The 27,873-nt window shown below is 37.9% G+C and overlaps 2 protein-coding genes and 1 non-coding gene across 3 annotated transcripts; 1 reads left to right on the top strand and 2 right to left on the bottom strand.

Annotated features, from left to right (window-relative positions):
• Positions 1–90: 90 nt before the first annotated feature.
• Positions 91–9,497, bottom strand: LOC111323823 (uncharacterized). Its single transcript, XM_022927258.2, has 13 exons — positions 9,306–9,497; positions 8,889–8,965; positions 8,131–8,234; positions 7,519–7,593; positions 6,832–6,963; positions 6,418–6,558; positions 5,555–5,644; positions 4,951–5,014; positions 4,578–4,665; positions 2,543–2,630; positions 1,973–2,050; positions 1,500–1,615; positions 91–1,391 (listed from the first exon to the last, which is right to left on the bottom strand). Exons 1-13 carry the CDS (start codon positions 9,458–9,460, stop codon positions 1,250–1,252), a joined length of 1,350 nt encoding a protein of 449 aa, XP_022782993.2. The 5' UTR covers positions 9,461–9,497; the 3' UTR covers positions 91–1,249.
• Trnag-ucc (transfer RNA glycine (anticodon UCC)) lies at positions 3,478–3,549 on the bottom strand. Its single transcript has one exon. It is a non-coding gene; the product is annotated as a tRNA-Gly (tRNA).
• A 304-nt stretch (positions 9,498–9,801) lies between the features above and the next one.
• Positions 9,802–27,647, top strand: LOC111323770 (staphylococcal nuclease domain-containing protein 1). Its single transcript, XM_022927197.2, has 31 exons — positions 9,802–9,926; positions 10,093–10,242; positions 12,428–12,551; positions 12,694–12,775; positions 13,343–13,421; positions 14,106–14,181; positions 14,605–14,696; positions 14,816–14,875; positions 14,957–15,014; positions 15,250–15,290; positions 16,165–16,271; positions 16,698–16,788; positions 16,955–17,046; positions 17,520–17,547; positions 17,751–17,858; positions 18,326–18,592; positions 18,895–18,963; positions 19,258–19,330; positions 19,738–19,856; positions 20,031–20,123; positions 20,246–20,341; positions 20,940–21,014; positions 22,167–22,224; positions 22,484–22,607; positions 23,825–23,894; positions 24,121–24,173; positions 24,336–24,390; positions 24,882–24,929; positions 25,323–25,367; positions 26,220–26,372; positions 27,104–27,647. Exons 1-31 carry the CDS (start codon positions 9,885–9,887, stop codon positions 27,167–27,169), a joined length of 2,694 nt encoding a protein of 897 aa, XP_022782932.2. The 5' UTR covers positions 9,802–9,884; the 3' UTR covers positions 27,170–27,647.
• Positions 27,648–27,873: the final 226 nt, after the last annotated feature.

The following is a 27,873-nucleotide window of genomic DNA, read 5'->3' as shown; positions in this document are numbered from 1 at the left end:
CCACGTGATATTTCACCGCGTCTCCCAGTAGGCGTTAATAAAATGTCCCTCTTTATGGCGAAATAAACAGTTATTAACTGGGACCACAGATATATTACCAACACAATTTATTTGAGGAGGTTTGAAGTAACTTCTAAATTAGCTTGAAAACGTGTGGATTCGGTCTATTTTTCCACTTCTCGTTTTTCCCTTGGCGGCGTGCAGCGAACAGGGAGCGCGTGCAAGTGTCGTGGAATTCCCACAATTCCATGCACGCAACCAAAGAGACGACGACTCAGAACCTCACTTTCTTTGCAGATCTCAAAACACCAAGAAATAATTATGTAAGCAGCTAAACTTATAAGAAAGAGGATGTTTTCTACATGTAACACAAAATTCTCTGAACCATCTAAAAAGGACAATTAGTATCACCTCTGAGACGTTAAACGGTTTATAAGTGCGCTTTGTCTGTCTTGCGTCACAGGCAACGAGCCACTGAGACGAAAAAATTTGATTACTCGATTGATTTAAATATTTAGATGTAGAAATTCTAAACTTCAAAAATTTTAGAAAAATTGGCATTGAATTGATAAATGGTGAGACGAAATTCAATTTTGAAGAACGTAGCTCTCTTCACGTAAAAACCAATCAATAAATATCCTCCGTCAATAAAACAATGAAAAGAGTTTTAAATAGAAAGGATTTAAATTTAAAAAATACTTAAATTACAAATTAGGACAATTTTCATTTTTAAAATATCTAACAATACCCTCTCTATAGCGTGAAAATATGCAAGAATACTTGCCAGCGAAAATTATCTGTTCCAAGATGTGACAGTTTTTCGGAGCGAAGCTCGAGCATATTTTGGCTCAAAATAGAGACGATTGTGTTTATTATCTTTCAAATATTTTGCAACGCACGCGAAAACTTGGTTCTAAACAACTTACTGTTTGCAGTATTGGGAGTTTTCTTTTGATTGTTCTCTGTTACGACTTTATGAACAAATGTTTCCCCTCTTGTGTAATAACCATAAAACGCCCTCTTATCCTGAATTGGGTAATATCCTCGTATATCCTCCACGCCAGTTTTAGCTGAGGACTATTCGTCCACGCGATGCGTTTAGGCCAATCGCGCGCGAACAAAAATATTTGATGGATTATAAGTTAAACTATATCGTCATAAATGGTTAAATTTCAAAAGTTGTGGGCAGTCTCTTGCCATTGAAGCAGTTCCTTCCTCTCCTACTTTGTCCTATTTCCACACAAGTCAGTTATTCCGATTTGATGATTTTGTTGTTTTTGTGTTTGGTTCGTTGCAAGCTCGAACTAGAGCTAGGGGAAGACTGAAGAGATATTCCAAGCAATGGGAACACAATCCTGGTTAAAACTATTTTGAGAATGAAGATAATGAGCCTGAAAAAAAGAATGGCAAAGAAAGTATGTTACTCTTCATGTCGAACCTCAGACTTTTTGGAGAGAGAGTAATGCACAATTCATCTGTATGAGTTCCAAAAACTATACCTTAGCAGCCCCACAAAGATAGTCGTAAGTACGCAAATAGTTGCTGCGTAAAATAAATTTTTCTTGATAACTGGAGGATCTTCTAATTTCTGTGGACATCGGTTAGCATCTCTTGCCTGTAATGAGCGAGAAAAGAAAAGTAGTAGAAAAAAAAATTAAAATAAAACTTTTGAGTTAACAGAAACGCAGATAAATTAGTTTTGGTTCTTGGTTGTTGGTTGTTTGGGGTTCAGTTGCACGTTATGGGATGATAGTGTTGCTAAGAACTGTCAAGACTTTGATCAACACCCCGCTCTCCTTTTGCAATTATAAACATGGAGTCCAAAAAAACGAAGAAGAAGAAGAAAGAGATAAAATAATGAATAAATTAATAAAAAAGAAGTAAATAACAAAAAAAGCTAAAAAACAAAACAAAAAAAAAGGAACAATAACATAAGACAGTAAATAAGTGGGCCGTGTTAATCCATGCTAACCTTCTCTAAATGAGCTAAAGATATAGTTTGCTTGAGATAACTTCCAGTTTCTCCACGTACTTCTACTGCAATGGAGATCTGAAAAAGAGACGAGATCAAAAATGTTTTGTCGGTTCGGCTGTTAGCTAGTCATCACGTAAGATCTTCAGCTGGCACAAACTAATGGGGGACATGAACAACAATTCTAGTGCTCCCTTATCCGGTTTACATCGGCGAGATTAAAAACACTTATCTGAATCTAATCCGCAGCAAAAAAAAAAAAAACGACTAAGATAATAACAAAAAAAAACTATTCTATTTCATAGTTTGAATGTATTGCCTACGCCTGATAGTATTGGTTCCCTTGTATAGAGATATAAATCAGGTCAAAGAACATTCGAGGTGGTTCAGTCAGGGGTTTGTAATGAATAATGTAATACCGTTCATTCAAATTTCTTGAATAGTAAATATCATCATGATAGAACCATTGATAGTTTTTTTTTTTTTGGTTTGCTCAGGGCTACAGCTGTTTTGGGTTCAATTAAACACGATGTAAAGGACTGTCACTCAATCACACCATACAGTACTTACTGGTTGATCGTTCCAGTGAATAGTAATCAAACCGTAATTTAGTTCAGTTATAAACGGATGAGTACGTTTCGAGGATGTTAAAACGTTCCTATAGGAAAAAAAGTAATAGAAATAATGAATTTATCCTATAGACATACAAAACTGGACTTGAATTAAACTTAATGACATCGCAAACTACAGTCGAGCCTGTGCTAGGCAATCACCCACGGGGAATGGCGCTTAATACAGGATGACCAATTAATAGGGGTGAAAATTACAGTAATTATGGGGAAAAAGTTGCGGGACTTTGAAAACCGACCACTTTAATACAGGGTGACCTCTTAGTACGGTTGTTCAATACATTTAGTTAATTTAACTGAGAACTCAAACTATATTTAACCCACTCCAACTATAACTGTATTTTGAACGAAAATGGAAGAGTCTGTTTTGTAGCCGGAACTGTTAACAGCTTGCCTAAGATGCCCTTTATATAATCCCTTTTTTCTAGAGGAAATAAAAAATCCGAAAACTTATTACAAACGAAGAAATATATCATTCATCCTAAAAATCGGGACGGTGAGAGTTCATAATTTTAAACAAACGGTTGTTTTTTTTTTTTAGTAAGCTCAATTTCTGATGGAAGGACTACTATTTTCAACTAATGACAGTTGTTTCATTTACTTCATCTTGATTTGCTTTGAACTAAAATTGTCTTTTGTTTCTCAGTTTTAATCTCTCGGATCACCACAAAGTCTCTCCACTTTTACTCAAATGGACTCGCCTAAAATCTTTATTCAGAGGAAAATCCTCTAGATGTATTTCGATACCGCATTTCGAAGGGTGATATATTTTTTGGTCGAAAATTACCGTTGGATACCTGATTACGCATCACGAGTTAAACAGAAAGGAAAGGAAAAAACTAGGAAGATGATAATATCATGAAACAAAAAACGTACTGCGTTGGCCGGGAATCGAACCCGGGTCAACTGCTTGGAAGGCAGCTATGCTCACCACTATACCACCAACGCTTACTTGAATACAATAGGTGAAAATGAAGATGAAGAATACTCCTGGCAGGTACCGAATGAGGCTGTTAAGGGCCCAGATCGCAAAAAATGAACTGTCACCCATACAGTTTACAAGGCATTGTAAGCTGTATGAGATAGAAATAAGTTGTATACTTGGATATTTTTTGAAATAGCTGTATTGAGATTGAAACAAAGAATGTTTGTCTTGCCACAGATTTGTATTTCGTGACTCGCCGATCTACGTGAGTTATCGACTGGTATCAAATCTCGACAAGAAAAGGAGTCCATTGTACGTTTTGGTATCAGTGATTATAAATGATCCCTTGTATATTTCAAAGGGTCTTTGAGCCGGCACTTAGCCCTTTAACCCTTGAGTGTGTCTGGCTTCTATTTTTTCCTTACAGTATCGCCTTTAAATCAAATGTACAGGTCATGAATAAAATGAAATGATCATCAATTTAACAAATTCACGATTGTCACAGAAATTCTCCTTGTGAGTGCCGGAAGAAATAGAAGGAGATCATTGTGGAGAAAATGAATGGTAATTTTCGGGTGGAGAGGATTAATTATCTAAAAAATTCCGTGACTCTTTTTCAAGAACTCGACGATTCTCAGCTCCTCTCGACAAACGCGTATAAAAATTTCAAAATTCGCCGATCCCATGAATACTCGATGTACTCGCCAGGTTTATTTTTAACATTTAAAAGCGTGAGGTCGTCGAGGTTGTATGGAAGGATTGTCAAAACCAGAATCTCCCAGCGTTCTTAAGGTTGTGAGGATGTTTTTACCGAAACAAGTTCCGTTGATTCTCTACTTATTCTGTCCACGTTTTAGAGCTTATTCAGTGTAACAAGTATGACAAAGCGTAGGAAAGTTAAAAATTCCCTTTTCCAGCGATGTCAACGTTGAGATTGACCGGAATTAATTTTCTTTTACAAATTGATGCGTTTAAAACCGCGGAAAGTTTAAGTTAATTGGAGATGCTGAGATAGGAGTTGGAAAAAGAACAAGTTGCTTTATATACTCACTCTAGAAGCCAGCGGCACGTGGCTTTTGACATCCAAGATACACACGTGGCAGTGAGTCCGCTAGAAGTTACCTCATAAAGAGGATATCCTGAAAGAAGCCGTCCAAAGATGAACGGAAAATGCAATTGTAAGCAGCATGGGAAGCTATGAATGCGCTAAGCTGGTAATGCAATTGTAGAGTCACATGCAGCTCCTCTTCATTGCTAGTTTTTTACTAAATACTCAGAGCAACTGTTAGCTGACGGAAGCAAGTAACTTTAACAAGGACATTACTTTTATTATTTTCACGAATTGGAAACTAAGATACAATTTCTTTTACGTGAAAAATGGTTTTTCGCAGGCGAAACAAATTGTAAACAGACCTTCATCTTACCCGTGCTGGTGCTATTGAGACAAGAAAATTCCCCAAAATGGACATCTCCACTGATAAGAATCACCTGTAATGAGAATGAGGATCATCAAGGAGACTGGGATTAAAAAAAAATAAAGTAACGAAACACACACACAAAAAAAATAACTCAAGAAAAAAAGGTGCTCTGGTGTATGCAGATTAGCGTTTAATGTTACGATATTTAAATTGTCGCTTATTGTCCAGAAACCTTTGCATAATTGTACGCAACCATTTCTGTTATACTTTGAAATCATGTATTAAAGAGTAGAGATGAGAATCCATGAGTTCTCTTCGTAACTGCCCAGATGTACTCACCGCTGCATTGGAAAACTAGAACTTTGGAAAACAGGAATCAACTACTGACCACACCACCTTTAAATCGATCCGTGAAAAAAGATCTTTAAAATAAGCTGATAGTTCGTTCATCAATAAAGTTGGCCCCATATGTTTCCTGTTGGTTTTAAAAAAGTTGATGCACTCGCATTGTGAACTAAACGTAGTGCGTCACTGTATACCTACTGTTCCTTATTGATAAACAACTGCCTCGACACTCAAAAGACGTTTTTACGGGGCTAAATATTCCTACCCGTGGATTCCTTTGTACGAGCCAAATTAAACGATCATAGCTTGAGGGGCAACCAGTCCATCTGTCCGTATAGGGAACGTCTGAAATCACCTGTACAGGAGAGTTGCAAGGAAAATGAACTGGAGGCAGTAGAGGCAGTTTGGCCGAGTGGCCTAAAGCAATGCTACCTCTGTGAATTCTACATAAAATAAAGTCTGTTTACTTTTTTTTTCTTTTTGGTGCAAGCTCATCTCCCCTCTGCCTTGGAAACACAACAAGTTCGTCGGACCGGTTATTTACACAAGTTCTAACCCAAACTGCAGTTTTACGCAAGCAGTGAGCCTTAGGGATTCTCTGTAAGAGGGTAGATTGAATGAAATAAACGTCCTTCCACTATAAGCTTTCCGCCCTCTTGACATTATTCGCAAAAATAAATGTTCAGATGAAAGGTTTGGCCAAACTGAAGATAGCTTAGAACGCAGTTTTGTTAAACAACGGCTAAACTTTGTCTAAATAACTGGCCTATAGTGACTTTAGAATAAATCTAGCGTACAATGTAGTCTCTGCCATCTATATCATGAATAACACAGGGTCACACTCTCTAACCAGGAGTACACATGAGAACTTTTAGCCTCTCACAATTCCTAGGAAAGAACTTACAGTACACAAAATATGTATCAACAGGAGAATAATTCAGCAGATGTATGTATAGAGTCTGAATGCTATGTACAAAAAAAAATAAAAAATAAAAGAACCATTATGTGATGATAATGCTAGTGTTAATTATGATGATATTTCTTTGATGATGGGGATGATAGCAATAATAAAAATCAATATAATTGTAAACTAGGAAATGAAACTGAGAAATTCAAGTGTTATTTTACCTGTATTCCACTGCCAATGATACTAAGTGCAACTGGATTTGGATCACTAAGTTGCATCTCCAACCATGACCACTGCTCTGCTCCTAATATATCACACTCTGGGCCCCATTTAAGATGCGAACGAGTGTCAAGTAGAATAAGCTAAGGAAAAAAAAAGAGATAATCATGATTATAGAAAAACTGGACAAAACTCATCTCTTTCTAAGAAAAAATGAACAAAAAAATGGAACTTATAGAACAACACTACCCTGTTGCACTGTGGCCTCAAACTGATTAAACTGTGTCATTTTTAGTTCTCAGTTTTAGGAGACAATTTCTGATCAAATTTCTTAAAACGTGTGTCAAACACGCCTGAACAGGTTACTGAGCAGTTGGGTGGTGAAAAACAAAGACCTGTATGGAAGTTATTCCCACCTTAACTCTTCTACTGCCGCTACCAAAGCTGTATGAAACATAAGTGCCTTCTCGCCTGCGTCGTATGCTCTCTGTGGGTTCATCCAGAAAATCTAAATAAACACCTTGGGCTTGAAGCCGATCTTTATAATGCTGAAAATATAAATGATATCATAATTTATTTATTGACAATTTCTTTACTATAAGGTCATAGTAGTAGCAAGTATGATAAATATTGTAAGAAATAGACAACTTTTTTGAGAGATATGTTTTGGCATGCTTATGCCATCTTCAATCAATGAGTAACAGAATGTGAGTAATTATATGTCAGACAAATAGATGAACATATGTATAATTATTTCATATATCATACTGTAAACATTTTATTCATCTACTTGAATGTCTGTTGTATAATTACTCCGTTCTGTTACTCATTGATTGAAGATGGCATAAGCATGCCGAAACATGTCTCTCAAAAAAGTTGTCTATTTCTTACAAAATTTCTCTACTCCACATTCACTCCTCTGTGTAGAAAGGTTAGGTCAGCCTGAGAACATGAAATGAGTAAAATCATACTGCCAGAGCTTATTTGGCTTTTCCAAGCATTTATTGATTAGGAGTAAGTTGCTATTCCCTAAATCATTCTAAGTATATATCTATTTCAAAAGCAAAGATGCAAAGAAAGTGTAATGATGATAAATAACTAACCTTTCCTCCATTGTTCATTCCATAGTCATGGTCATCCCACACACCCAAAACCTTAATGCCACTTCGGAGGAATTCCTAGCATGAAGTTTTAATTAATAGACTATAATGTTAACCCTTCACACCTGATCATCAGTATGCATATTCTCCATACTGTTCTCTATACATGTCCTAACGTGCTAATGAGGAGAATTTGCTTAACAATCAACAGCTTCTTTAGTTGGCAGAGGTGGATCTAGGGGAGCGGTCCAGGGAGGCCTGAGCACCCTCCCCCCCCCCCCCTTATTTTGGGTAAAAAAATAAACCCAGAAGGAAGAAAAGCCAGCAGGTGTACAAAAAAAAAAAAAAAAATTGTCACCTCCCTCCCCCTCTTAGCTCAAGGTCTGGATCTGCAACTGGCTGGTGATGATATCCTTTATTCCCCTGACCTTGATGTGTGATTCAGGGGGGATACCATAAGGAGAATTTGGACTCTAATCACTCTTAAGGTCAAAGGGTAAAACAAAATAGATACTATAAGCATAGTATTCATGACAGTTCTTGGTTGTATGTCAAACTCTTGAAACAATAACATCACAGTATCCAATAACACCTATACATATGCATGCATCACACCTGATATTCTGACGAGAACTTTAAGTAATTAAATTTTTCAACCATTTCACCAAGAGGAGATGGAGTCCACAGAAGTGGTACTACTTTGGTATCAGCATACACAGCTGTTAAAACACACAAAATCAAATATTGATTGATTAAAAATCTGAAGTTGCATCAATCTCATTTCAGTGGATTGCTTAGGAAGCACTGAATGCAAGATAATCTCATTTTCCACAATCAATAATCAAATGTCTAAAAAGTTATGTTGAATAATTTTTTTCAATGTGATATTCTGCTTGTTAATATTCGATGGACGTCGGAAAGTTGGTGACAAGCCTCTTTTGCATTTTTTAATTTCAAAGCAGCCTTTCTTTGAGGTAGTGTGTTTTTGAGGATAACAATCATTCAAAATCATCAAAGACAAAAATTACAGGTAAATACAGTATAAAGTAAAATATAAACTTGTTCCAAGTTCCAGTGTCATATTTCTTTGCTGAGACAGAATCATAATCATCTGATTAGTGATATACAATTACAACAAGAATGGAGTGGATTACAACTGTTATCATTATTACTTTTTAATCAAATAAACATTGCACTCTTCTGATTGGGAATAGTGTTTATTTTAGGGTGCCACCATAAAGTGGTAATTTTGCTTACAACTATGGCATATAATCAGGAGCTGAAATTATTCAGGGGAGGAATTTCATGAAATAAATTTGGTAAGCCTGGTATTTTTGAGATCTTGTTTTGCTGTCCTCTCTCTTAAGACATACCATCTCCCAGCCAAACCCATACATCTGGTCGTTGACTTGATATATGTTTCCACAATGGTTGAGGCTTCTTGGGGAAACTGAAATGTGCAGCATATAATAAAAAAATGAAATAAAAAACCCCACACACATAAAACGTTCCTGTGAGGTAAAAAAAGGGGAACATACACAATACATCATTGCTCGAGTTCATTGCATGATGAAAACACTTTACGGCTCGCGTAGATTTCTAACGTGCACCAAGTACACCGGTTAGGTGATAAAAAGAATATCTTACAGACTTATAGTAACTAAAATACAATTCCGATGTCGTATAGTAAAAATATGACTTCACCGAAGGGAAGAATAGCAAAGAAGGCGAAAATTGGGAAAAGGAGCAAAGCGGTGACGCCATTTTGTACATAATTTCTAGCCCTTTACCTGCAACTTCCGAACGCGATGCGACTAATTGTCGTTTCATTGAAAACATCTGCCACTATACTATCTTCTCCACTTGAATTGACAAAACGAAAATATCTTGCACTGGCAATAATTAACAAGGAAACTAAAACTCTAAGTAACTGTTCCTCAGACATTGTCAACTGACTGTCACTTCCGTTGACACTTCCGCCAGTTTACTTTTGGTCAGCTGTGTTACCTCAAAAAACAAAAACCATCTTCGTTCCGTCATCGGTCCTCTCCGCAGCGTGCTCGTAGATACCTATCAAGGAGGGATGAGGGAGTGTTTTTGGGAGAATGCGTGTTGAATAGTACAATTCATAATTTTTTTCAAAAAATATAAATTTTGGTGTATTGTTCATGGCTTAAACTCCTTCATTTGTCAAGTGTGGTAGTCGACAATTATTGTCGGAAGGAACCGAGGATCTTCGGACAAGTTTGACTTCCGGTTTTGTACTGACGTCATACAAACTCCAAATATAGTATTCCGTGAGCAAAAAGTTCTTTCCTTTTACCTTTGAAATTGTGGCGAGTAATTTAGATTCTTAGTAACTAAGTAAAATGGCCCAAACCCTACAGATGAATCGGGGAATAGTCAAACAGGTGATACAGCCGTATATGTATCTATCTAATTGTTCAGAATTTTCAATTTGTAATAGTGCATGGATTTTCGAATGCCACGTTTTACATTTAGAAACCTCGACCAGTGACTCGAAATCATATCATAAAACTGATTTTCTTCTGACAATTCTTTTTAATTTTATTGAAGGTTCTTTCAGGTGATAGCGTGGTAATACGAGGACAGCCTCGAGGGGGACCTCCTCCTGAAAGACAGCTATGCTTGTCGAATGTGAACGCACCAAAATTAGCGAGGAGATCGAATCCCAATGTTGAAGCCAGTGTCGAAACAAGGGACGAGGTTTGCGTGTTTGTTACGTTACTACATTGTTCCATGATTCCCTCATTCTTAGAGGTTTCTTGTGCGTTCTAAGCAATTTGATCGTGGTCCTAGAGCTTTCTTCGTTAAAAGGACGGTTTTATTTCTAAATGTTTTATCCAAGTGAACCAGATTGTCTTGTTTAATGTGCCCTTTGAAATAAAAAAAAAAATTATCGTGTTTTGTTCATTTCGTTATGAATGACTTTAGGTTGTGGCCAATGGCATTAGGTTACGTACCGTGGTTAATGTTGGTTGGCTTATGAAATATAGGCTGTGTTTCATATTACAAATTACCTCAGAGATCACGCTACTTGTAGTGTTTATTATTGAAGAGAAGTTTCGTGAAATTTTTCGTAGAATATTAAATTGGGACATGAATGTGAGACCTTCCTGTCGTTCACCACGTGAGGATTGATTATAATGAATTAAATTCACCCAAATGATCATTTATTGTTCCACTTTAAGTAGTATCTACTTATCTGAAATTAACATTTGTTTTACTTAGACGATTAAGTGAAAATATGTATTGAAAATATAAATTATTTTGTTAATAATCTATTGACCATTATGGTAAACAACTGTGTTACAGGGAAAATCTTCAAGATTGTATTTGCTTTTCCTAACAGTAACTTATTAGAAATTGATTGATTTTAGTTTTACAAGCTTTGTTCAATGTACAGTATGAACAAGATTTGCCAAAAAAAAAGAGGAACCCAACCCAAACACCACTCTGTTAATATTACCCTACTGTAAAGCATTTGCATAAATGTATACTGCAGAATTTGGAGGATTTTCTTTGATCTGTAAAACCATGATTTGGTTGATTAAAAACATATACAGTGGAACCTCGATTTAATGATCCTCTATTTAGCGAAGGTCACGGTATAACGAACAATACTTCAGTTTCAGCCTGGCTAGAGTTACAGGGAAATGTATGCCCCAGAACCTGGATATACCAAACCCTTGATATAATGAACCAATTTCCCCAGTCCCTTGGCACTTTGTCAAATCGAGGTTCCACTGTACAATGTAAGGTGGAAAAATGTGTGACATGTAACTTGAGTTAAATGAAAGAGACATAATCTGTTCAGGCTTGACACTAACAGTAGCCAATGAGTCACAAACTAGTAGAAATTCAGTTTTGGCTAGTGGTTTTCGCTTTCCACCAGCCAGTTTGGCCAGTAAATAAACTGAAATTATTGTAACATCCAAGCTGTTATTAGCCACTTGGCTAGTAAGTTGAAAAGTTAGTGTTGGGCCCTGTCTGCACTCTTTCAACCTTTACACCTTAACATCAAGATCCATATCCTATGTACTCTTCTCTATAAATTTCACTTGACATTGTCAGGGAGAATTCATTTTAATCAGTAGTTTGGTGATCATTTCCTTTATCCTCCTTTATTCAGCAGTGTTTTTTGTAAGGAGAAATTAGATGCTGGTCACTTGGGGTTAAAAAGGGTTAAAGGTAGCTTGAAATATTGATCTATGAATTGCTCACTTCTGAATCATTCAAGAAGTTGGAAAATTTGGGAATGTTTATGTTTCTCCTTCCACACTGTTCTGTAGCTAATAAGAGGGTGTCACGAAGGTGCAACATTTTACTCCAGCCTGCAAAAACAATAATAATCACCAGTCTATGAATAAAATCTTCACTAATATTTTTAAGACACAGTTATTTCTCTGCTGTGCAATACCGTCATTACAACCAAATTTTCATCCCCCACAATTGGTCCCCAGGAGGGTGGAGTGAGGATTCCGGTTCTGTAAGCCAGAAAGTTCTACTCCTTTCAAGATTAAGACATGGATCAAATGTAATAAAACTGCAAGGTACTTTAGATGAAGTAGGGGGGTCAGTGATATTTATCCTAATTGATGACATTTGTCTGGGAATTTTTGTCACAAACAAGTCTGTGTCATCTGAAAGTGGGTTAAGATTAATTCAGGATCCTTAGTTAGCAAAGGTGTTACATTTATATCTTGAAGATGAATAAGGGGTATTATACTAGGTCTGTGGCATAGTCAACTTTTTTACATGTTCATGTGTCCCAACTTAGGTTTATATTTGGTAGTTAGGAATTCAAATTGGGATCACTTGCCCAAGGTAATTAAAATTATGTAGATTTTCACACACTCATGTTTGCTTTATTTTTTTCTGTTTTTTGCAGCCTTTTGCATGGGAGGCCAGAGAATTTCTTAGAAAGAAGCTGATTGGGAAGGAAGTACTCTTCTCTGTGGAGTATAAAGTTCCAGGAACAGGGCGAGAATATGGATGTATTTATCTACAGAAAGGTAAACTACAAGATATACATGAAGGTACACACAGATGGGCGTTCGAGCAAAAGGGATAGTTAACTTTATCAATGTCCAACATACATGTTATTAGCTTCAATTTGTCTACAAACTATATATCTGTAGTTGAATTTTCTTTCAGGAGAAGAACTTGAAAATGTAACAGAAGCAATAGTTTCTGAAGGGCTTGTTGAGGTCAGACGTGGTGGAATCAAACCGTCAGAGTAAGTAACATAAACCTACATGTACCTTTTGCTTATCTCTTCTAATTATAGAATAAGTTCCATAAATTCCAGTTGAAAAAGTTTGCATTTTCGTTGTGAAAGATCCAGATTTGATTTTGAACTCGTGCTTGGTTTTGATGTTTTCAAAAGGTTTTAAGGGTTTCAGGATTTGAACAGGTACTGCTCAACTGTTATTTTGCCTCCCCTCTTCCTTTACCCCTGTCCCCTCTCCATTCTTGGCCTGATTATGGGGGCATGGGTCATTAAAGGTATGGATAACTGTTACATGTAAATGTTATTGGGTTCCAATTGGTGAGTCTCATGATCAAATTCTGGTATTGATGTTAGTCACATACTTTTGATGTGGTTTGTGCATGTAGACATATATTACAAGTTATTGTTTTTTAGTACATTTTTAGACAAGTATTTATTTATTTTGGTTTGTTAATGGTTTGAACTTGGTGAAAACTATAATTATTGTGTTTTTAAATAATTGAGTAATTAGGAATGTGCTTAGTTTTACATTGCACAGGAACTGTCTTTCAATCTGGTTGATGTTCATTTCAGTGACCAGACAAAGTTGATAGATTTGGAAGAGATGGCCAAAACATTGTCCAAAGGAAAGTGGGGCGCTGATGCCTCAGATGTGAGTATGAATTAAGTAAATCTTTATTAATTCCAAGCCACTTCAAGAAATACCATAATCGTACCTTTTTATATACCAGTTTGGGTGTGATTGGAAAGTTTTTTATGCGAGTCTGATGATTGCAATGTCTTGTCCTCAGCACAAATTGCATTGCATATGCCATACATTGTATATAATTATATGTCATCCTTTTGATAATCCTACATTCTCTGTTTGTCTGTAAAAATTAATCAACAGAGCTACATGTAACACAAACTACATGTACATGTATTGAAATCAAGTTCTCTTTAATTATTTGGCTTTTTATCCTGAAACCCTTTGGTCCTTAGCTGATATGGAATTGCTTAGACCTCAAAGATTCTTCAAGATTGCTTGCCTGTTGAGCATTTGTGCATGCACCCTAAATTGCATTATGTGCCATAATTTCAAACAATGTGATGCCTTAGTGGGGCTGAGATTGCATGTAAATTGGCATCCTCTGATGGTGCTTTTTGAATTGTCGAGTTGATGTTAAACCATTGAATGAGGAACCTTTGTTGGTGCTCCTTTTTCATGACTAAATTGTTATTATCTCACCTTGCAATCGGTATTACAGCTCCCTGGAGCAAAGCTATTTTGTTTGTGAATTGATTTTTAGAGAGATTTTAATTGAAAGTTAACTATTGAAGAATTTCTAATGATTAGCACATCAGAGACATTACATGGAATGTGGAAAACCCAAGACACTTTCTTGATGCCAACAGTGGAAAGGAGTTTAATGGTAAGCAAAACAGTTTTAAAGGTTTCAGGCTGAGAACCTGAAAACCACGTTTTAACTTAACGTACCAATAATCTCTTATCTGATAAGTTTTGGGAACATTTGAAGAACATGGCACTTTTGGATGCTATAGATGATGTACTTTAGTTTCAGACTTGTTACATGTTTATTGTACAAGTTGCAGCCTCAAAGGTGAAATGACGTGAATTGCTATTCAATACACAGTTGCTTTTTATTTTGCATCTCAGTGGTTCAGCCCATGGCATGAATTTTCTAGACATGTCAAAAAGAACACAAAAATGTTGTAGGGCATAATAAAGTTTGACCCTTGATCATTGGACAATATATTGTTTTAGTAAATGAGTCTGATGAATCTTTTTAATTATAATAGCAATTAAGCAGCTGTGTTTGTTATTTTGTTAACAGCTGTTATTGAACATGTTCGTGATGGTTGCACAGCTAGGGCATTTTTACTACCTGAGTTCTACCATGTGACAGTCATGTTTACAGGAATAAAGGTATCTTAAACTGATTCTTGAGATCATCAAGTAAGGCTACTATTCCATAACTGTATGTTAGTTAGTGTAACAATATTGTACATGGAACAAACCACATTTCATTTTTTGATTGTTTTTAGTGCCCTATGATGATCCGACGTGATGGTGACAAGGAAATCACAGAACCCTTTGCAGATGAGGTTGGTGGCCATCGGTGCTTCTGAACAATACTGTCATTCATCTGCAGAGGTCTCTTACTTCTGTCTCGTTTTTGTCATCAGGCAAAGTTTTTCACTGAGAGCCGTTTATTGCAAAGAGAGGTGAAGATAGTGCTTGAAGGTATGTTAAGTGACAGTAATTGAACTGTCGACATAGAGTAGTTTACTTTGTATTTTAGAACATAACAGTTTGAGAATTGTTTCAATTAATCACATTGCAAAACTTTTCTCTATTTTTATTTTTGTTGTAAGGCAACAATCATTCTTTCTTTGAATCACTCATTAATAGGAATAATTATTATTGATAATCAAAAAGAAATGTAGATGTCAAATGTCTGCTCTTCTTCTTTATTCAGGAGTTTCCAATCAGAACTTCCTTGGATCAATTATTCACCCTGTGAGTTTATTTACTGTTTTTGCCTCAGTCAAAGAACTTAACTGTGGAGTTTCCTGTTTTTTTTTTGTTTTTTTTTTTTAAATCCACCATGCCCTAACATCAGTACAGTCAAACCTCGATTTATCCAGACCTCAACTACCTGGATTTCTTACTTATCTGGACTTTTCCTCTGGTCCCAAGTTCTTTGTGAATATTTACTGGTCATGATCAAGATCCGTAGCCATATTCTTTTTAAAACTACAGCATTGAAAAGTGAAGGAAAGGTGATGTTCTTCTTTAAGACAAATTGACTTACTCAACATTTTAGGCCAATGTAAATACATTTTTCATTAATTTTAATTGTTAATACACATGTGTAGAGGTATTCATGTAGGGCGGTGATGATGTAGATGATATCTTTTTTAAAGCGATTTGTAAAAGTTTTGTTTCAGGATTAAATGTCGTTCTCTTAATTTAATCAGTTTTTGTTCCTCATTAATATGCATATTCTTGGTTATCCGGACCCTCGATTATCCGGACCATTTCATCTAGCCCCAATGAGTCTGGATAATCAAATTTTTTTTTCATAACTGTCCTCTATACATTGTTTTGTTATTGACAAGGAGAATTTGTTAAACAATCAAAGCATCTCAGGTTGGTGATGATTTCCTTTATTCTCATAATCTTAATGAAAGATTAAGCAGTATTTTTGTGGGGAGAAATTAGATGCTGATCACTCTCAGGGCTTAAAGAGTTCACGCAGAATAAAAATGGATGATGAGGTTATCAGAGATTAATGAACGGCTGGATTTTTCAAGACTGACCCAATGACTCAGCTCCCTTATTGTTACTGTCGTCTTTTTTACTGATTTTTTCGCACATGCATCCCTCCTAGGCTGGAAATATTGCTGAGCTGTTGCTTCGTGAGGGATTTGCTCGTTGTGTTGATTGGAGCATGGCAGTACTTACTAAAGGACATGACAAACTGCGTGCTGCGGAAAAGTAAGATTATCTGTTATTACTTGTATCATGTGGGTGTGTGGGGGTGTAGGTGTGTGGGTGTATATCAGGCCCCTCCTCGCTCCAACCCCAAAGCTCTCCCGTGGAGCAGAAGGAATAAATGCTGTTAGTACAAATGTATAATTAACAATTATTCACGGAAGTGGAGGTGAATAGTGGTGGATATTTAGACTGAAGGGCGTAGTAGTATATAGTATTGCATTGCAGTATTTAGTGTATACCGTACAGAATTTAAAAAAAAAATAGCTTTATTATTCCTGTCAATGTACTAAAAAATGGTCGGAAATCAAATTGCTGATGTGCGATTTGTACTTGCAAATCACTTCCGAACCAGCCAATCACCGCGTGCGAGAAGCAGTATTCATCTGTGTGGTATACATATTAATGCGGTTTATTGCAAAATTGTAGATTTGCAAGAGAAAAGAGGCTTCGGATGTGGAAGGATTATGTACCAAGTGCTCCAACTGTGCCCATTCCAAACAAAGAATTCACTGGAAAGGTAAGGTAGAGGAAACGGAATAAGACAAAGTTTATCGAAGTAAACGTTAAAAGTGAGAAAAGCAAATTTTTTTTACCCGTGACAAATGCGCGCTCGCCAAGCCGTTTTATCCTTTACTTCTTTAAATGGTTTACTTAGTGCTCATGGTGTTTCGTTTGATTTGCAGGTTGTGGAATGTGTGAATGCGGATGCTTTAGTCATCAGGAGTGCTGATGGTTCACAACGAAAGATTCATTTCTCTAGCTTAAGACCGCCCAGGTAGTGCACCGTATAACGCCTGAAGAACTGTGTGACCCCCTAACCTTTTATAAGATTTCACCTACATTACTTAACTAGCGAACCCTACCAGGACTTTACGCGACCCGAATTATCGTGAGAGAAACTATTACACCGAGTACAGGCAGGCTGTGTACCTTAATTGCTTTGGAAGTCGGACTCTGCCACGAGTTGCTTAAAAAAAAGTATTTACGCTGTAACTACTGACAATTCGTAATTAAATGAAAATAGTTTTTAGTTTATCGAGCCCCTCCCCTCCCTCTCTCCCTCCCCTCCCCTCCCCCTCTCCCTCCCCTCCCCTCCCCTCTCCCTTCCCTGCCCCCTCTCCCTCCCCTCCCCCTCCCCTCCCCCCCATTTTTTCCGAACACTCACCATTTGTTCGAAAATCAAAGCTGTCTGTATTTTGCTGCCGCTACACGGACAGACTTTAAAATTCCATCGTTTTTTCCTTGCAGGCTTATCCCTAGGGACGATGGCACACAGGTATGACGGATCGAAACCGATGGTATCCTTAAGAGATTTCTGAGAGGAGTGTTATTCTTCAAAGCGTTGTGTAAAAGCCAACGCCCTCATTACCAATGTGTACCGGAAATCACTCAGCCACACTGTTACTCGTAAACAGTTTCAAACACAAACGAACAGGTTACAGATACGTCTCTTTTTTTTTTCTTTTTTTTTTCGAACAGGATACTATAACTAACGTCAAAGATAACAAGAAGCCCAGGCCACTGTATGACATACCTTACATGTTTGAAGCCAGAGAATTTCTTAGAAAGAAGCTAATTGGCAAAAAGGTAACGACGACTTTTTACTTGTTAGAAGTTTGAGCAAAAATTGGTTCCCAAAAGACACGAATGTGTTTTAGTACAACAGACTTCTAGTACGTATCTTAAGGTGATGGTGCTTTTTTCAGGAAGATAGGTTATTTTAATAATCTCTCTCTCCGTCTAGAAGTATAGAAGGGGTATCGGCGAATTGGGAGGGAAAAGCGATGAGATGCTAGGGGGAGGGGAGGGAAAGTAAGAAAGTGTACCCTGCTATGGACAAGGTTCACCTCAGGAAGTGTAACACCACTCCCAGCGGCTTCATGCTATGGAAGCCGAGATTTGGTCCCCCGGTGTTGTCCACATGTACGCTGTGCATCCCTATTTAACTAACAGTTTCATGTAAAGATTTCATTTACCCCGTCCAGGGCGCAGGGTTAAATATTATTATTTTTCTTATAGAGTACCTCAATGCTATTTTTTTTTCTTCTCTACAGGTAAACGTTAAAATTGATTATATCAAACCCCCCAGTGATGGTTTCCCAGAGAGGACATGCGCAACAGTGACAATCAGTGGTATTAATGTTGCCGAGGCTCTGATCAGTAAAGGATTTGCGACTGCGTTGCGACACAGGCAAGATGATGATCAGCGGTCTTCGTGCTATGATGACTTGTTGGCAGCCGAGACACGTGCAATAAAGAATGGCAAAGGACTACATAGTAAGAAAGAAACTCCCATCCACAGAGTGGCAGATCTTTCAGGGGTGAGTAGGCGGATCTTGATTGTAGAGTAGTTTCTGGTCTTCGATGATTGCTGGAGCACGTCCTGGGGATAGCATGAATACGGTGAGAGGGATTCGTGGAATATGAACCTCTTCTTGGGAACAAAGTATTTTCTCCCGGAAAGCCAAAATGTTTTTTTTCTTCTTCGATCGTCGCGACTGCAGCGAGGATCAGGACAGAACAAAAATAGGGAAGCACACATGTAAGCTCTAATAGTGGTAATTGTCTTCCAATGAGAGTCTAAGTATGTTTTTTTTTTTTTTTTTTTTTTTTTTTTTTGCAGGAACCAACCAAAGCTAGACAGTTTTTGCCTTTCTTACAAAGAGCAGGAAGATCTTCAGGAATAGTTGAAGTGATTATTCTTATGATTAATTTTTATAACTTTTTAATCGCAGCGTACATCAATCGTAAGCTCTAGAGATTTTAGATTCCTTTTTTAGGCTTTTGGTGGCTCATTAGATGGCCGTAATCACGAAAGTGGCCACACAAATCTTATACATAAAATCTTAAAACTGCTAGTGACCGGCTTAAATCGAAGCACTAAAGCAGTATCCTGTGTCAAAAACAATGAGTTGTTAGATTATTTTTTAAATGCCATAAAATTATGTCTGTAATGACTACATTGTTGATGTTTCTGTCCTTGTAGTTTGTTGCTAGCGGATCAAGAGTAAGATTGTATCTACCCAAAGAGACTTGTCTAATAACTTTCCTTGTTGGCGGTAAGTATTTTTACATAATTGTGACAAATGTATTTTGTATTAAAAAGGCAAAAACGAAAAAAATAGTTCTTCACGACGGTATTGCACTATCTTGTTCTGCCGATTGTCTGTATTTTATTTCATGAAATGTAGTACAGTACCTATAATTTTTGGGTTGAAATCGTTTCGCTGTTTGGTAAAGTCGTCCAGCCGCCATTTCTGGTAATGTGGCCTTACATGTAGCTCAAAATTTCCACTGTTTCAGTAAACAAGTTCCGTCCTCTACCAAGATTGTTTTAATCGAATATAGTACAACTTGAGATTTACTGACCCCCGCCATTGATGATCTAAAGCAGGCACTTTTGACTTTTCTCCACTGCCTTAAAGGTTTTGTATGCTAAGTGTTGTATGTACTGTGATTTTTCAAGGTATCACATGTCCCCGGGCTGGTAGATTAGTTACTTCCCAGGGAGTCATTGCTACCGAAGGAGACCCATATGGAGACGAAGCTCTGAATTTCACCAAGGATCTTTGTTTGCAAAGAGAGGTAAGTGCTTATGCAGAAGTAATTTAATGTGCGGTGGATATTTTTTAAGGCTAGCACCAAGTAACCGACCGTTTCCCGAATAGTTCCAGGATTTTTTTCATTTAGATGTCATCAACCCGCACTGTATATTGATACCTATTTAATTTTTTTTGTTTTCGCCCTCTAACGTACTAGGTTGAAGTACAAGTTGAAGCTATAGACAAGGCTGGCAATTTCATTGGCTGGTTATTTGTGGAAAACACCAATCTCTCTGTTGCCTTGGTCGAGGTAAAAACCCTAAATATCTACGCTATATTTAACCGAGAGTAAACGTTTTTCGTCTCCAGTCCAGTTGTGTGAGACTTCTGAATATGTATTCGTCAACAAATTTTTCGGTTGGTGTTTTACAGGCTGGTCTTTCTCAAGTACACTTCACAGCCGAGCGCTCCAGCTACTATCCTCAGCTCGTACAAGCTGAAGAAAAGGCGAAATCGCAGAAACTTAAGGTAGAATTCCAGTAGATAATGCTACCTTCTACCACTATAAATGTTAGTAGGGGGACACTTTGAAATTAGGCATTGGTTTTTGAATGAGCTTGTGAAAAGCGTGAAAAAAAAAAAAAAAAAAAAAAAAAAAAGAAAGAAAAGAAAACTCGCAACTAGCAAACCAGAATAGAAAGATGGTAATTTTTAAGCTCGTCTGTCATATTAAGAAAGATGTTGATTGCCTGGTTACAAACGCAGGATGCGCGCGAGTTAACTGAACCTGGTAATGGCTTAACTCAGCGTAGAGTTCTCTGTAGCTTGGTGATAACAGAGCGCGGAATGTGAAGGTCGGGGAATCGATTTCTCATGGGGACTCAGAACTTTTTTCATTGTCCTACTCTCGTGAAAAGACGAATAACATCTTTCTATACACTCTCCTATGTGTGGGACTGGTATTCAAAACATTGGATGTGATTAATCATTGTTGAACCACAGTATCCACGAAAAGAAAAGAAAGTGCTGATTATTTCTATACTTCTACCACTTCTACCAAATAACCAACTTCAGGCTTTTCAAAATAATTTTCAGCCAAAGTAACATTTATTTTTTCAATTTTTAGTTATGGACCAGTTATGAAGAACCTAAAACTGTCGTTGTTGTTGAAGAAACAGAAAGAAAGTGCAACTACAAGAAGGTTTGTGATATTACTGAATGTTTTAGGTAATTATTGTGATATGTTTAGCGGCGCGGTGGTTTAATGATTAGTGGGCTGGACACTGGGGTCGAGAGATGCGGGCTTGAGACCTGGGGCCTATTTCTCGAAAGTTCCAATAACTTAAAAGGCCCGAAGCCATGTTTTAAAATCAAAATCTGAAGATTAGAGAAGCAGGTTCTGGCGCCCTAAACAGTTCAATTTCTTTCTTTAGCTGTACGGGCCCGTTAAGTTACCGGAACCTTCGAGAAACGTCCCCCTCCCCCCCCCCCCCCCTCCCGACCTGGTCAAGGTCAGGGGAGAAATTAAAATCTAAAGATTAGAGAAGCAGGTTCTGGAACCCTAACCAATTCATTTTCCTTTTTTAGCTTTACGGGCCCGTTAAACACGAAGGCGCGCTATAAAAGGAGCCTTAGGTCCCACTGGACCATTTTTCAATCAACCGTCGTTTGATGTAGAACTCTTAGAGTCAAGTCAGCTTGAACTACAGCTACTCCAAAGAAGTGAACAGCGGGCGCATTCCTCAAAATTGTTTTTTGTCTTCATCACAATACAAGAATGTTTGAGATTTGTATTTCCTTTCTCCAATGGAAACTGTCTTTGTTTGTGGCGGTAAATTTGAGATCGAAGTAGGTGGTTCGCACGTTACCTCATGCCATCATGCTGGTGGAAGTAAACGATAGATATCTCATTAGCTCCTTTTGTTCGTCTACCAGCATTTAAATTTGACCCGCACACGTCAACGGTGAGTGACAAATGAGCCTAGGTCTTCCCAGGGAAGACTTCCTTATGTAGCGCGCCTTCGTGTTTAAGTCACGGGAGCCTTTGAGAAACGGCCCCCTGACGGGCCAAGGTGTTGTGTTCTTGGGCAAAACACTTTCCTCTCGCAGTGCCTTTTGGGTACAAGCTAACTCTCAGGAAAGCCAGATGAAATACTGCGGGATAACCTTGTCATAGACTAGCATCCCATCCAGGGGGGAGTAGTTATGCACTTAGTCGCTTCATGTTATGGAAACCCGGATAAGCCTTGGCAGCATAGGCCACTTGGCTTGAGTAGTATAGACTTTACCTGAAATGCTGCCACAACGAAGTTTGTGGTATTTCATTTGAATTTCTTTGATGTATTTCTTACAGGTTATTGTCACAGAAACATCTCAAAATCTCTCTTTTTGGGCGCAACACGTTGATTCAGGTGAGCTGTGGTAATGATCAGGAACGATAAAGCTTAATTAGCGAAATTGGGGGTTTCAAGTTTTAATGAACATAGTAATCGAATGAACGGCGTTCGTTGATACCGTGAGGGTTTAACGTACCGATTTGAGAGAAGAAATTTTGTTCTAGAGTTCAGGGGCTTTCCGAACTGCCCAGATGTAGGGAAAGCTGGAGACTGCCATGTGTTACAGCACCACAGTTTATTTAGAAACTTATCCCCTTTTATTCATTTACCTCAGGTGGACAACTTGAGAAACTCATGGGTGATCTTCACACTGAGCTCAGTTCCAACCCTCCTCTCCCTGGATCATACACAGCACGAAAAGGAGATTTGTGTGCCGCTTTGTTTGTGGATAATAACTGGTATGTGACTGGCTGGTCAGATATTCGTTTCTCTGCTATCTTTACCTTTGCCATCCCATCTTCGTCGACTGCCCCACGCAAACATTTTCAAAAATTGCAAGGAGCTACTCACGGGCGTGCGACTTGTGGGTAAATCCTGACAAGAGAGGAGAGGATCACTCTTTCCACTTCCAACATCTCATTCATTATTAGGTCTTATTACCGTGTGAAACTCAGAAAATTATGGAAACAACAAATTGTTATGGATTATAGCAAGTTTCAAGCTAAACGCCACTCAGGCGTCAAACAAATAAAACGCCAGTAGCGATGGAAATTAGTTCGTTGTTTTGAGGTTTGTTTGCTAGTCCTGAGCTAGATTTTGATTGGTCCGTACGTACTTACCGGCATAGATAGATAGATAGATAGATAGATAGTTAGATAGATAGTTAGATAGATAGATAGATAGATAGTTAGTTAGATAGATAGATAGATAGATAGATAGTTAGATGGATAGATAGGTAGATAGATAGATAGATAGATAGATAGTTAGATAGATAGATAGATAGATAGATAGATAGTTAGATAGATAGATAGTTAGATAGATAGATAGATAGATAGATAGATAGATAGATAGATAGATAGATAGATAGATAGATAGATAGATAGACTGGTTTATTAAAACACATCGCAGTATAATACTGAATTGCGCAATTTTTTTACAAACTACTACTATACAAATATAAAATGTAATGACTTAAAGTTCTCTTAAAAGTTCTCTAAAGCCGCACCCTTCACGAAAAACGAATTAACAAAACGCTTTGTCTTGGCTGCTGGTACATTGTACGTTCTTTGGCGCCTTAAATTATAATGAGGGCTATGGGCTTTGAATCGACATAATCGATTCAAAGTGTTTATGGTTTTGTGAGTTTTATAAGGGCTTTGTTAGATTTCCTATATTGTTTGTTTTGAGAATTTGACTTTAAATGAAACCATAACCTCTGGTCGATGTTTTCTTTTACAATCATCATCTGTCTGACAATGTGTAAATTGTGAACCAAAAGATACTACTTAACTGATCACACCGAGGAGTTAAATAGTTATCTGCGAAGGCGGTCTTTCATTTGTTCTTTTGGAGATATTTCGGGGTAAAGTAAAGGCTTCTCCTTATTTTGGGATAGAGAATGCAAAGTGGCAGCGTGTGTTACTAAACTTTATCATTTGCGTTGCTTCGTCCTTAGGTACAGAGCACGAGTAGAAAGCGTGGCTTCTCCCAAAGAAATTCACGTGTTTTACATTGATTATGGAAATGTAAGTACATTCGCAGTAAGGAAAACAGGCTTGAAGTATTTCCTTGAGTTGTTACACAAATTATATGCAGTTTTCGTGGACTTATTCATAAGTGAGAAACAGTTACTGTATACAGTGTTGGTGAAGTTCCGTGCGCTAAGACCGATTTTGCTTTCGGCTGCGCTTATCCTGGTGATAAAAAGTTCGTGCACTTTTCAAAACATTTGTAAATTTTCATTCCTTACAGAGAGAAGTGTTACCGTTATCCAAGCTGTGCCCTCTACCTTCAGCATTCCATAGGTAATTGTTTATGGTAAAGATTCGTTTGAATGTCCCATTCACAAAGAATACTTTTATTGCGAAGGTTTGAGTGGAGCTTTACGTAAGCTTGACAATAACAATAATTCTGCAAGAAATATGGCGGTTTAAATGTAACAAATTATTGCGACTTTTTCCCTTCAGTTTTCCTCCACAAGCACATGAATATAGTATGGCGTTTATTGAACTTCCAAAAGACGTAAGTGATTTTTCCTTCCCTACCTTAACGATTTTGGATTATGATCTCCGCTCAAGTGGTTACAACTATGTATTGATGTGACTTCCAATATTTTTCGACTGCAAAACGATGTTTTCAGTAGCTTTCTGTAGAAAGGGTTTTGTATCCCCCACTCCCTCCATCTCAATCAAGGTTCTCTGCACAAAATAAAAATATATCAAGATAACTGGACCTGATAACGAAACATTCGGCCCTCCTTCCACACTTGCGGAGTTTTGCGGGCGGTGTGACTCTCAAGCTATTTTGTACCTAGTTACTATCGGGTAGGCACTGAAAAACTCGGCCAATGTGCGGTTTACTGCTAAAAGGATCGCACGTGGTTCTGTTTGTCCTGTGGTTTTAACTAAACCTGATAGAGTGTACTTCACTGTCATGCCTCTTCCATTTCACAGTGGATTTATGCTTTGTAAAGGAGAAGATAAATAATTCTTTTCTCGTTTCTATTTTGTCAGGTGGAACAAGTTGCTGATGCCTTGGATTCCTTTAGAAATCTGGTCGTTGTAAGTTTTTATTTTTTTTTTTTTAGTACGGTCCTACCTTGCGTAATTTATCGGCAGTTTAAATACAGACTTTTTTTTTAGAGATCTTTCCCGGTGCTTATTTCAGTTTGCTATCTGCACTGTTGGGTTTGAATGCTAAAACAAACAGTTTCTAAATAATCTGTTGGTGCCAAAACACGACAGCAGAAGTTACATTCGTCATCCGATCACCGCCTTGGAATCGAAGATGTCATACATATTCTATCAGAAGCATCACGCGTTTGACCGATTATAAGAAAGATTATAAAAAACGCGAGTGGTGGTGGATGGGCGGGTTACACTAACCTCAATTTAACCCAAGTAGTCAAGCAGTGTAAAGTTGTGTTCTTGTTTAGTTATTTTTTCCCCTTTCAGAATCGACAGTTTATGCTTAATGTGGAGTACAAATCCTCAGGCCAGGTAATTTGCTACCTTGCTATAATCAAGAAATGGATAGATATTCTAGTCTTCTCGGATAAGGCCGAATAAACTGTGGGCCCCGTCTTCTGCAGGGTTAGGGGTAGGAGACGTTAATTTCCCACGCACGAGATTACTGTGTGGTGGATGTCCTCCCCTGGGTTGGATGGGTGGGTGTTGGCCCTGAAAAGCCCCTATGGGGAGTGGTCGATTAACGTATGTATGTATGTAAGAAGTACTGCTATTAATCACTTCTGAGAGCACTCGGGAAGTCAGGCTTATACGCAATGCTATTACCCAAGGGCTTAGTTGAAGAGGGGGGAGGGGAGGGGGTCGGTTGTGAGAATGTTAGCATTCCTTTCCAATTTCGGGCGTCATACATGTATTGAATTTAGTTGGTTTTTACGATATTTTTTTTTTTCGCATTTCTCGGTCTTTTGCACCTTCTCGATATCCCTGATAATTCTAAGTTATTTCATTCATTTTAGCGCGTTTACATTTAGTGTTGTAAAGCCAAAACCAAAGTAACAAAAATAAAGTGCCCGAAGTGCCGAAAAAACGCGAATGGCCAAGTCACTATTTGGTTTTAGTTTTGAATCTGATTGTTGTAGAAAGTTGTGGCGCAAGTTTCATGGTCCAGCGAAGTAAAAAAAAACCAATTAATCCCTGATTACTTTCGCAACTCAATTTAAAATTTCTGGTAAAAAAAACAATCAAGAATGTCCCAAAATACCGGAGAAGGGCGCTAGTGTAGGACCCTTCTAATCTAAAATTCCTGCCTGGGATTATCAGAGGGTACCATATCTCTACAGCACACGATAGGTGACCTATTTGTCTGTGGGTTTGTGTCATTAGGATTTCGTGACACTTGTGCAAGAGAATGGGGATGATGTCAGCAAATCTCTTGTCACGGAAGGCCTGGTTACTGTTGAGAAGAGAAAGGAGAAACGACTGCAGAAACTGATGGAGGAGTATAACAGGGCCCAAGATGGTGCAAGGAAAGCCAGGGTAAGTGTCTCCCGTTTTTATGCTCCTGTGTATACTCCGTTTGTAATCCTATCTTGAAAGAGGCACTGTCATAGTAGAGTATCTTTCCCAATGATAAAGCGCAAAGACCTAGCAAAGGTTCGAATTGGGACATCTCGATCGGAAGTGCAGCGTATAACGGCTCACGGGATCTTCCACAATCCAAACAAAGCATACCTAAATTTTTGCTGATTACCCCAAAGGTTACTTCTTCTCTATCAACGGTTTTTCTCCTATTGTTGTCCTAGATCCATTTTCAAAACGAAAGTGATCCCTTCACTTGTTTGAGCGAAAGGTGTTTACCGTCATTTCAGGATTAAACCTCCAACTTTTCTGGGGAATGGTCAGCCTCAAGGCTGAGAATGCATTAGAATCACAGGAAGAAAAACACATCACATTCGTTAAAAACGCGCGACGCATATATGTAACTGAAGTTGATTTTAAACCTGTTTTGTCGCCTGCACTTTTAAGCAATCAGCTCAACACTAAAACAGCATGACGTTCCTGTTGAAAATCTAATCGCATATTACAGGGCTAGCGTTTTGTGCAACTTGTCTTATATTTCAGTGTATTGTAAGACAAACCTGATGGGAGCAAAATTTGAAATACGCAACTTCCTGCAATGCTACTCTTCTGAGACAAAAAAAAAAAAGCTATATTTTGAACAATCTGGCTGAAGTCAATAGTATTGCTCTCTTTTCTCTTGTTGCTAGGTAAACCTGTGGCGTTATGGAGACTTCACTGATGACGACGCCAAGGAATTTGGGTATTCTGCCTAAGCACAAACTGTCGCCTGTCGTGAAGAGAATATTTTACCAATCACGGATATGAACTGATCATCAATATGAGTTTAACATTAGCTTGCGCTGTATGGAATCGTCCTGCGCAATTACAATCATCGAGAATTCTCTTTCAGCTTTGTAGTGATGTGTATTTTTAACTCCGGTCATGAGAATAGTGTGATATTCTGCAGAGGAATTATTTCCTCGTGAACCTGTACCATTTCCAGGCTTAACTTTCTTTAACCGCCCCACTATCATATCTGTGTCAAGTCGAGTCTGGTCAGAATTTCTGTTTCAACGATGATCGTAATCATTCAATTTTCTAGTTTACACAAGTGAATTTGAGAGTATAGAGAGAGAGAGAGAGAGAGAGAACTCACCACAAAGATATGAAATAGAGGCAAACGAATACACTCGCATTGCTTTGGTCTTTACTTTCTCTAAACGTTTTGATTAAAAAGCTTCATATCGCAAATTCATCCTCCCTCCCCTTCCTTTCCGCGAGACTGCAGTTCGTTGCCATTATGGGGAAGTGAGTTAGTGCCATCAACGGTTGATCGTTAGCAAAGCCATCATGTTTGACGGAGTAGGTTTCGGATAAAAAGCTCCTCCCCCACTCCGTTTTCTATTTTTTCATTGGGATAACTTTCTTTCCCTTCCAACCATCCTGTGCTTTGAAAAGATAGCCACGAAATCTTCGA

The sequence above is a fragment of the Stylophora pistillata genome, chromosome 1, assembly GCF_964205215.1.
Source record: "Stylophora pistillata chromosome 1, jaStyPist1.2, whole genome shotgun sequence".
Taxonomy (NCBI): Eukaryota; Metazoa; Cnidaria; class Anthozoa; order Scleractinia; family Pocilloporidae; genus Stylophora; species Stylophora pistillata.
Note: the sequence above shows the minus strand (reverse complement) of the source record. Positions and strands in the feature narration are given on the sequence as shown.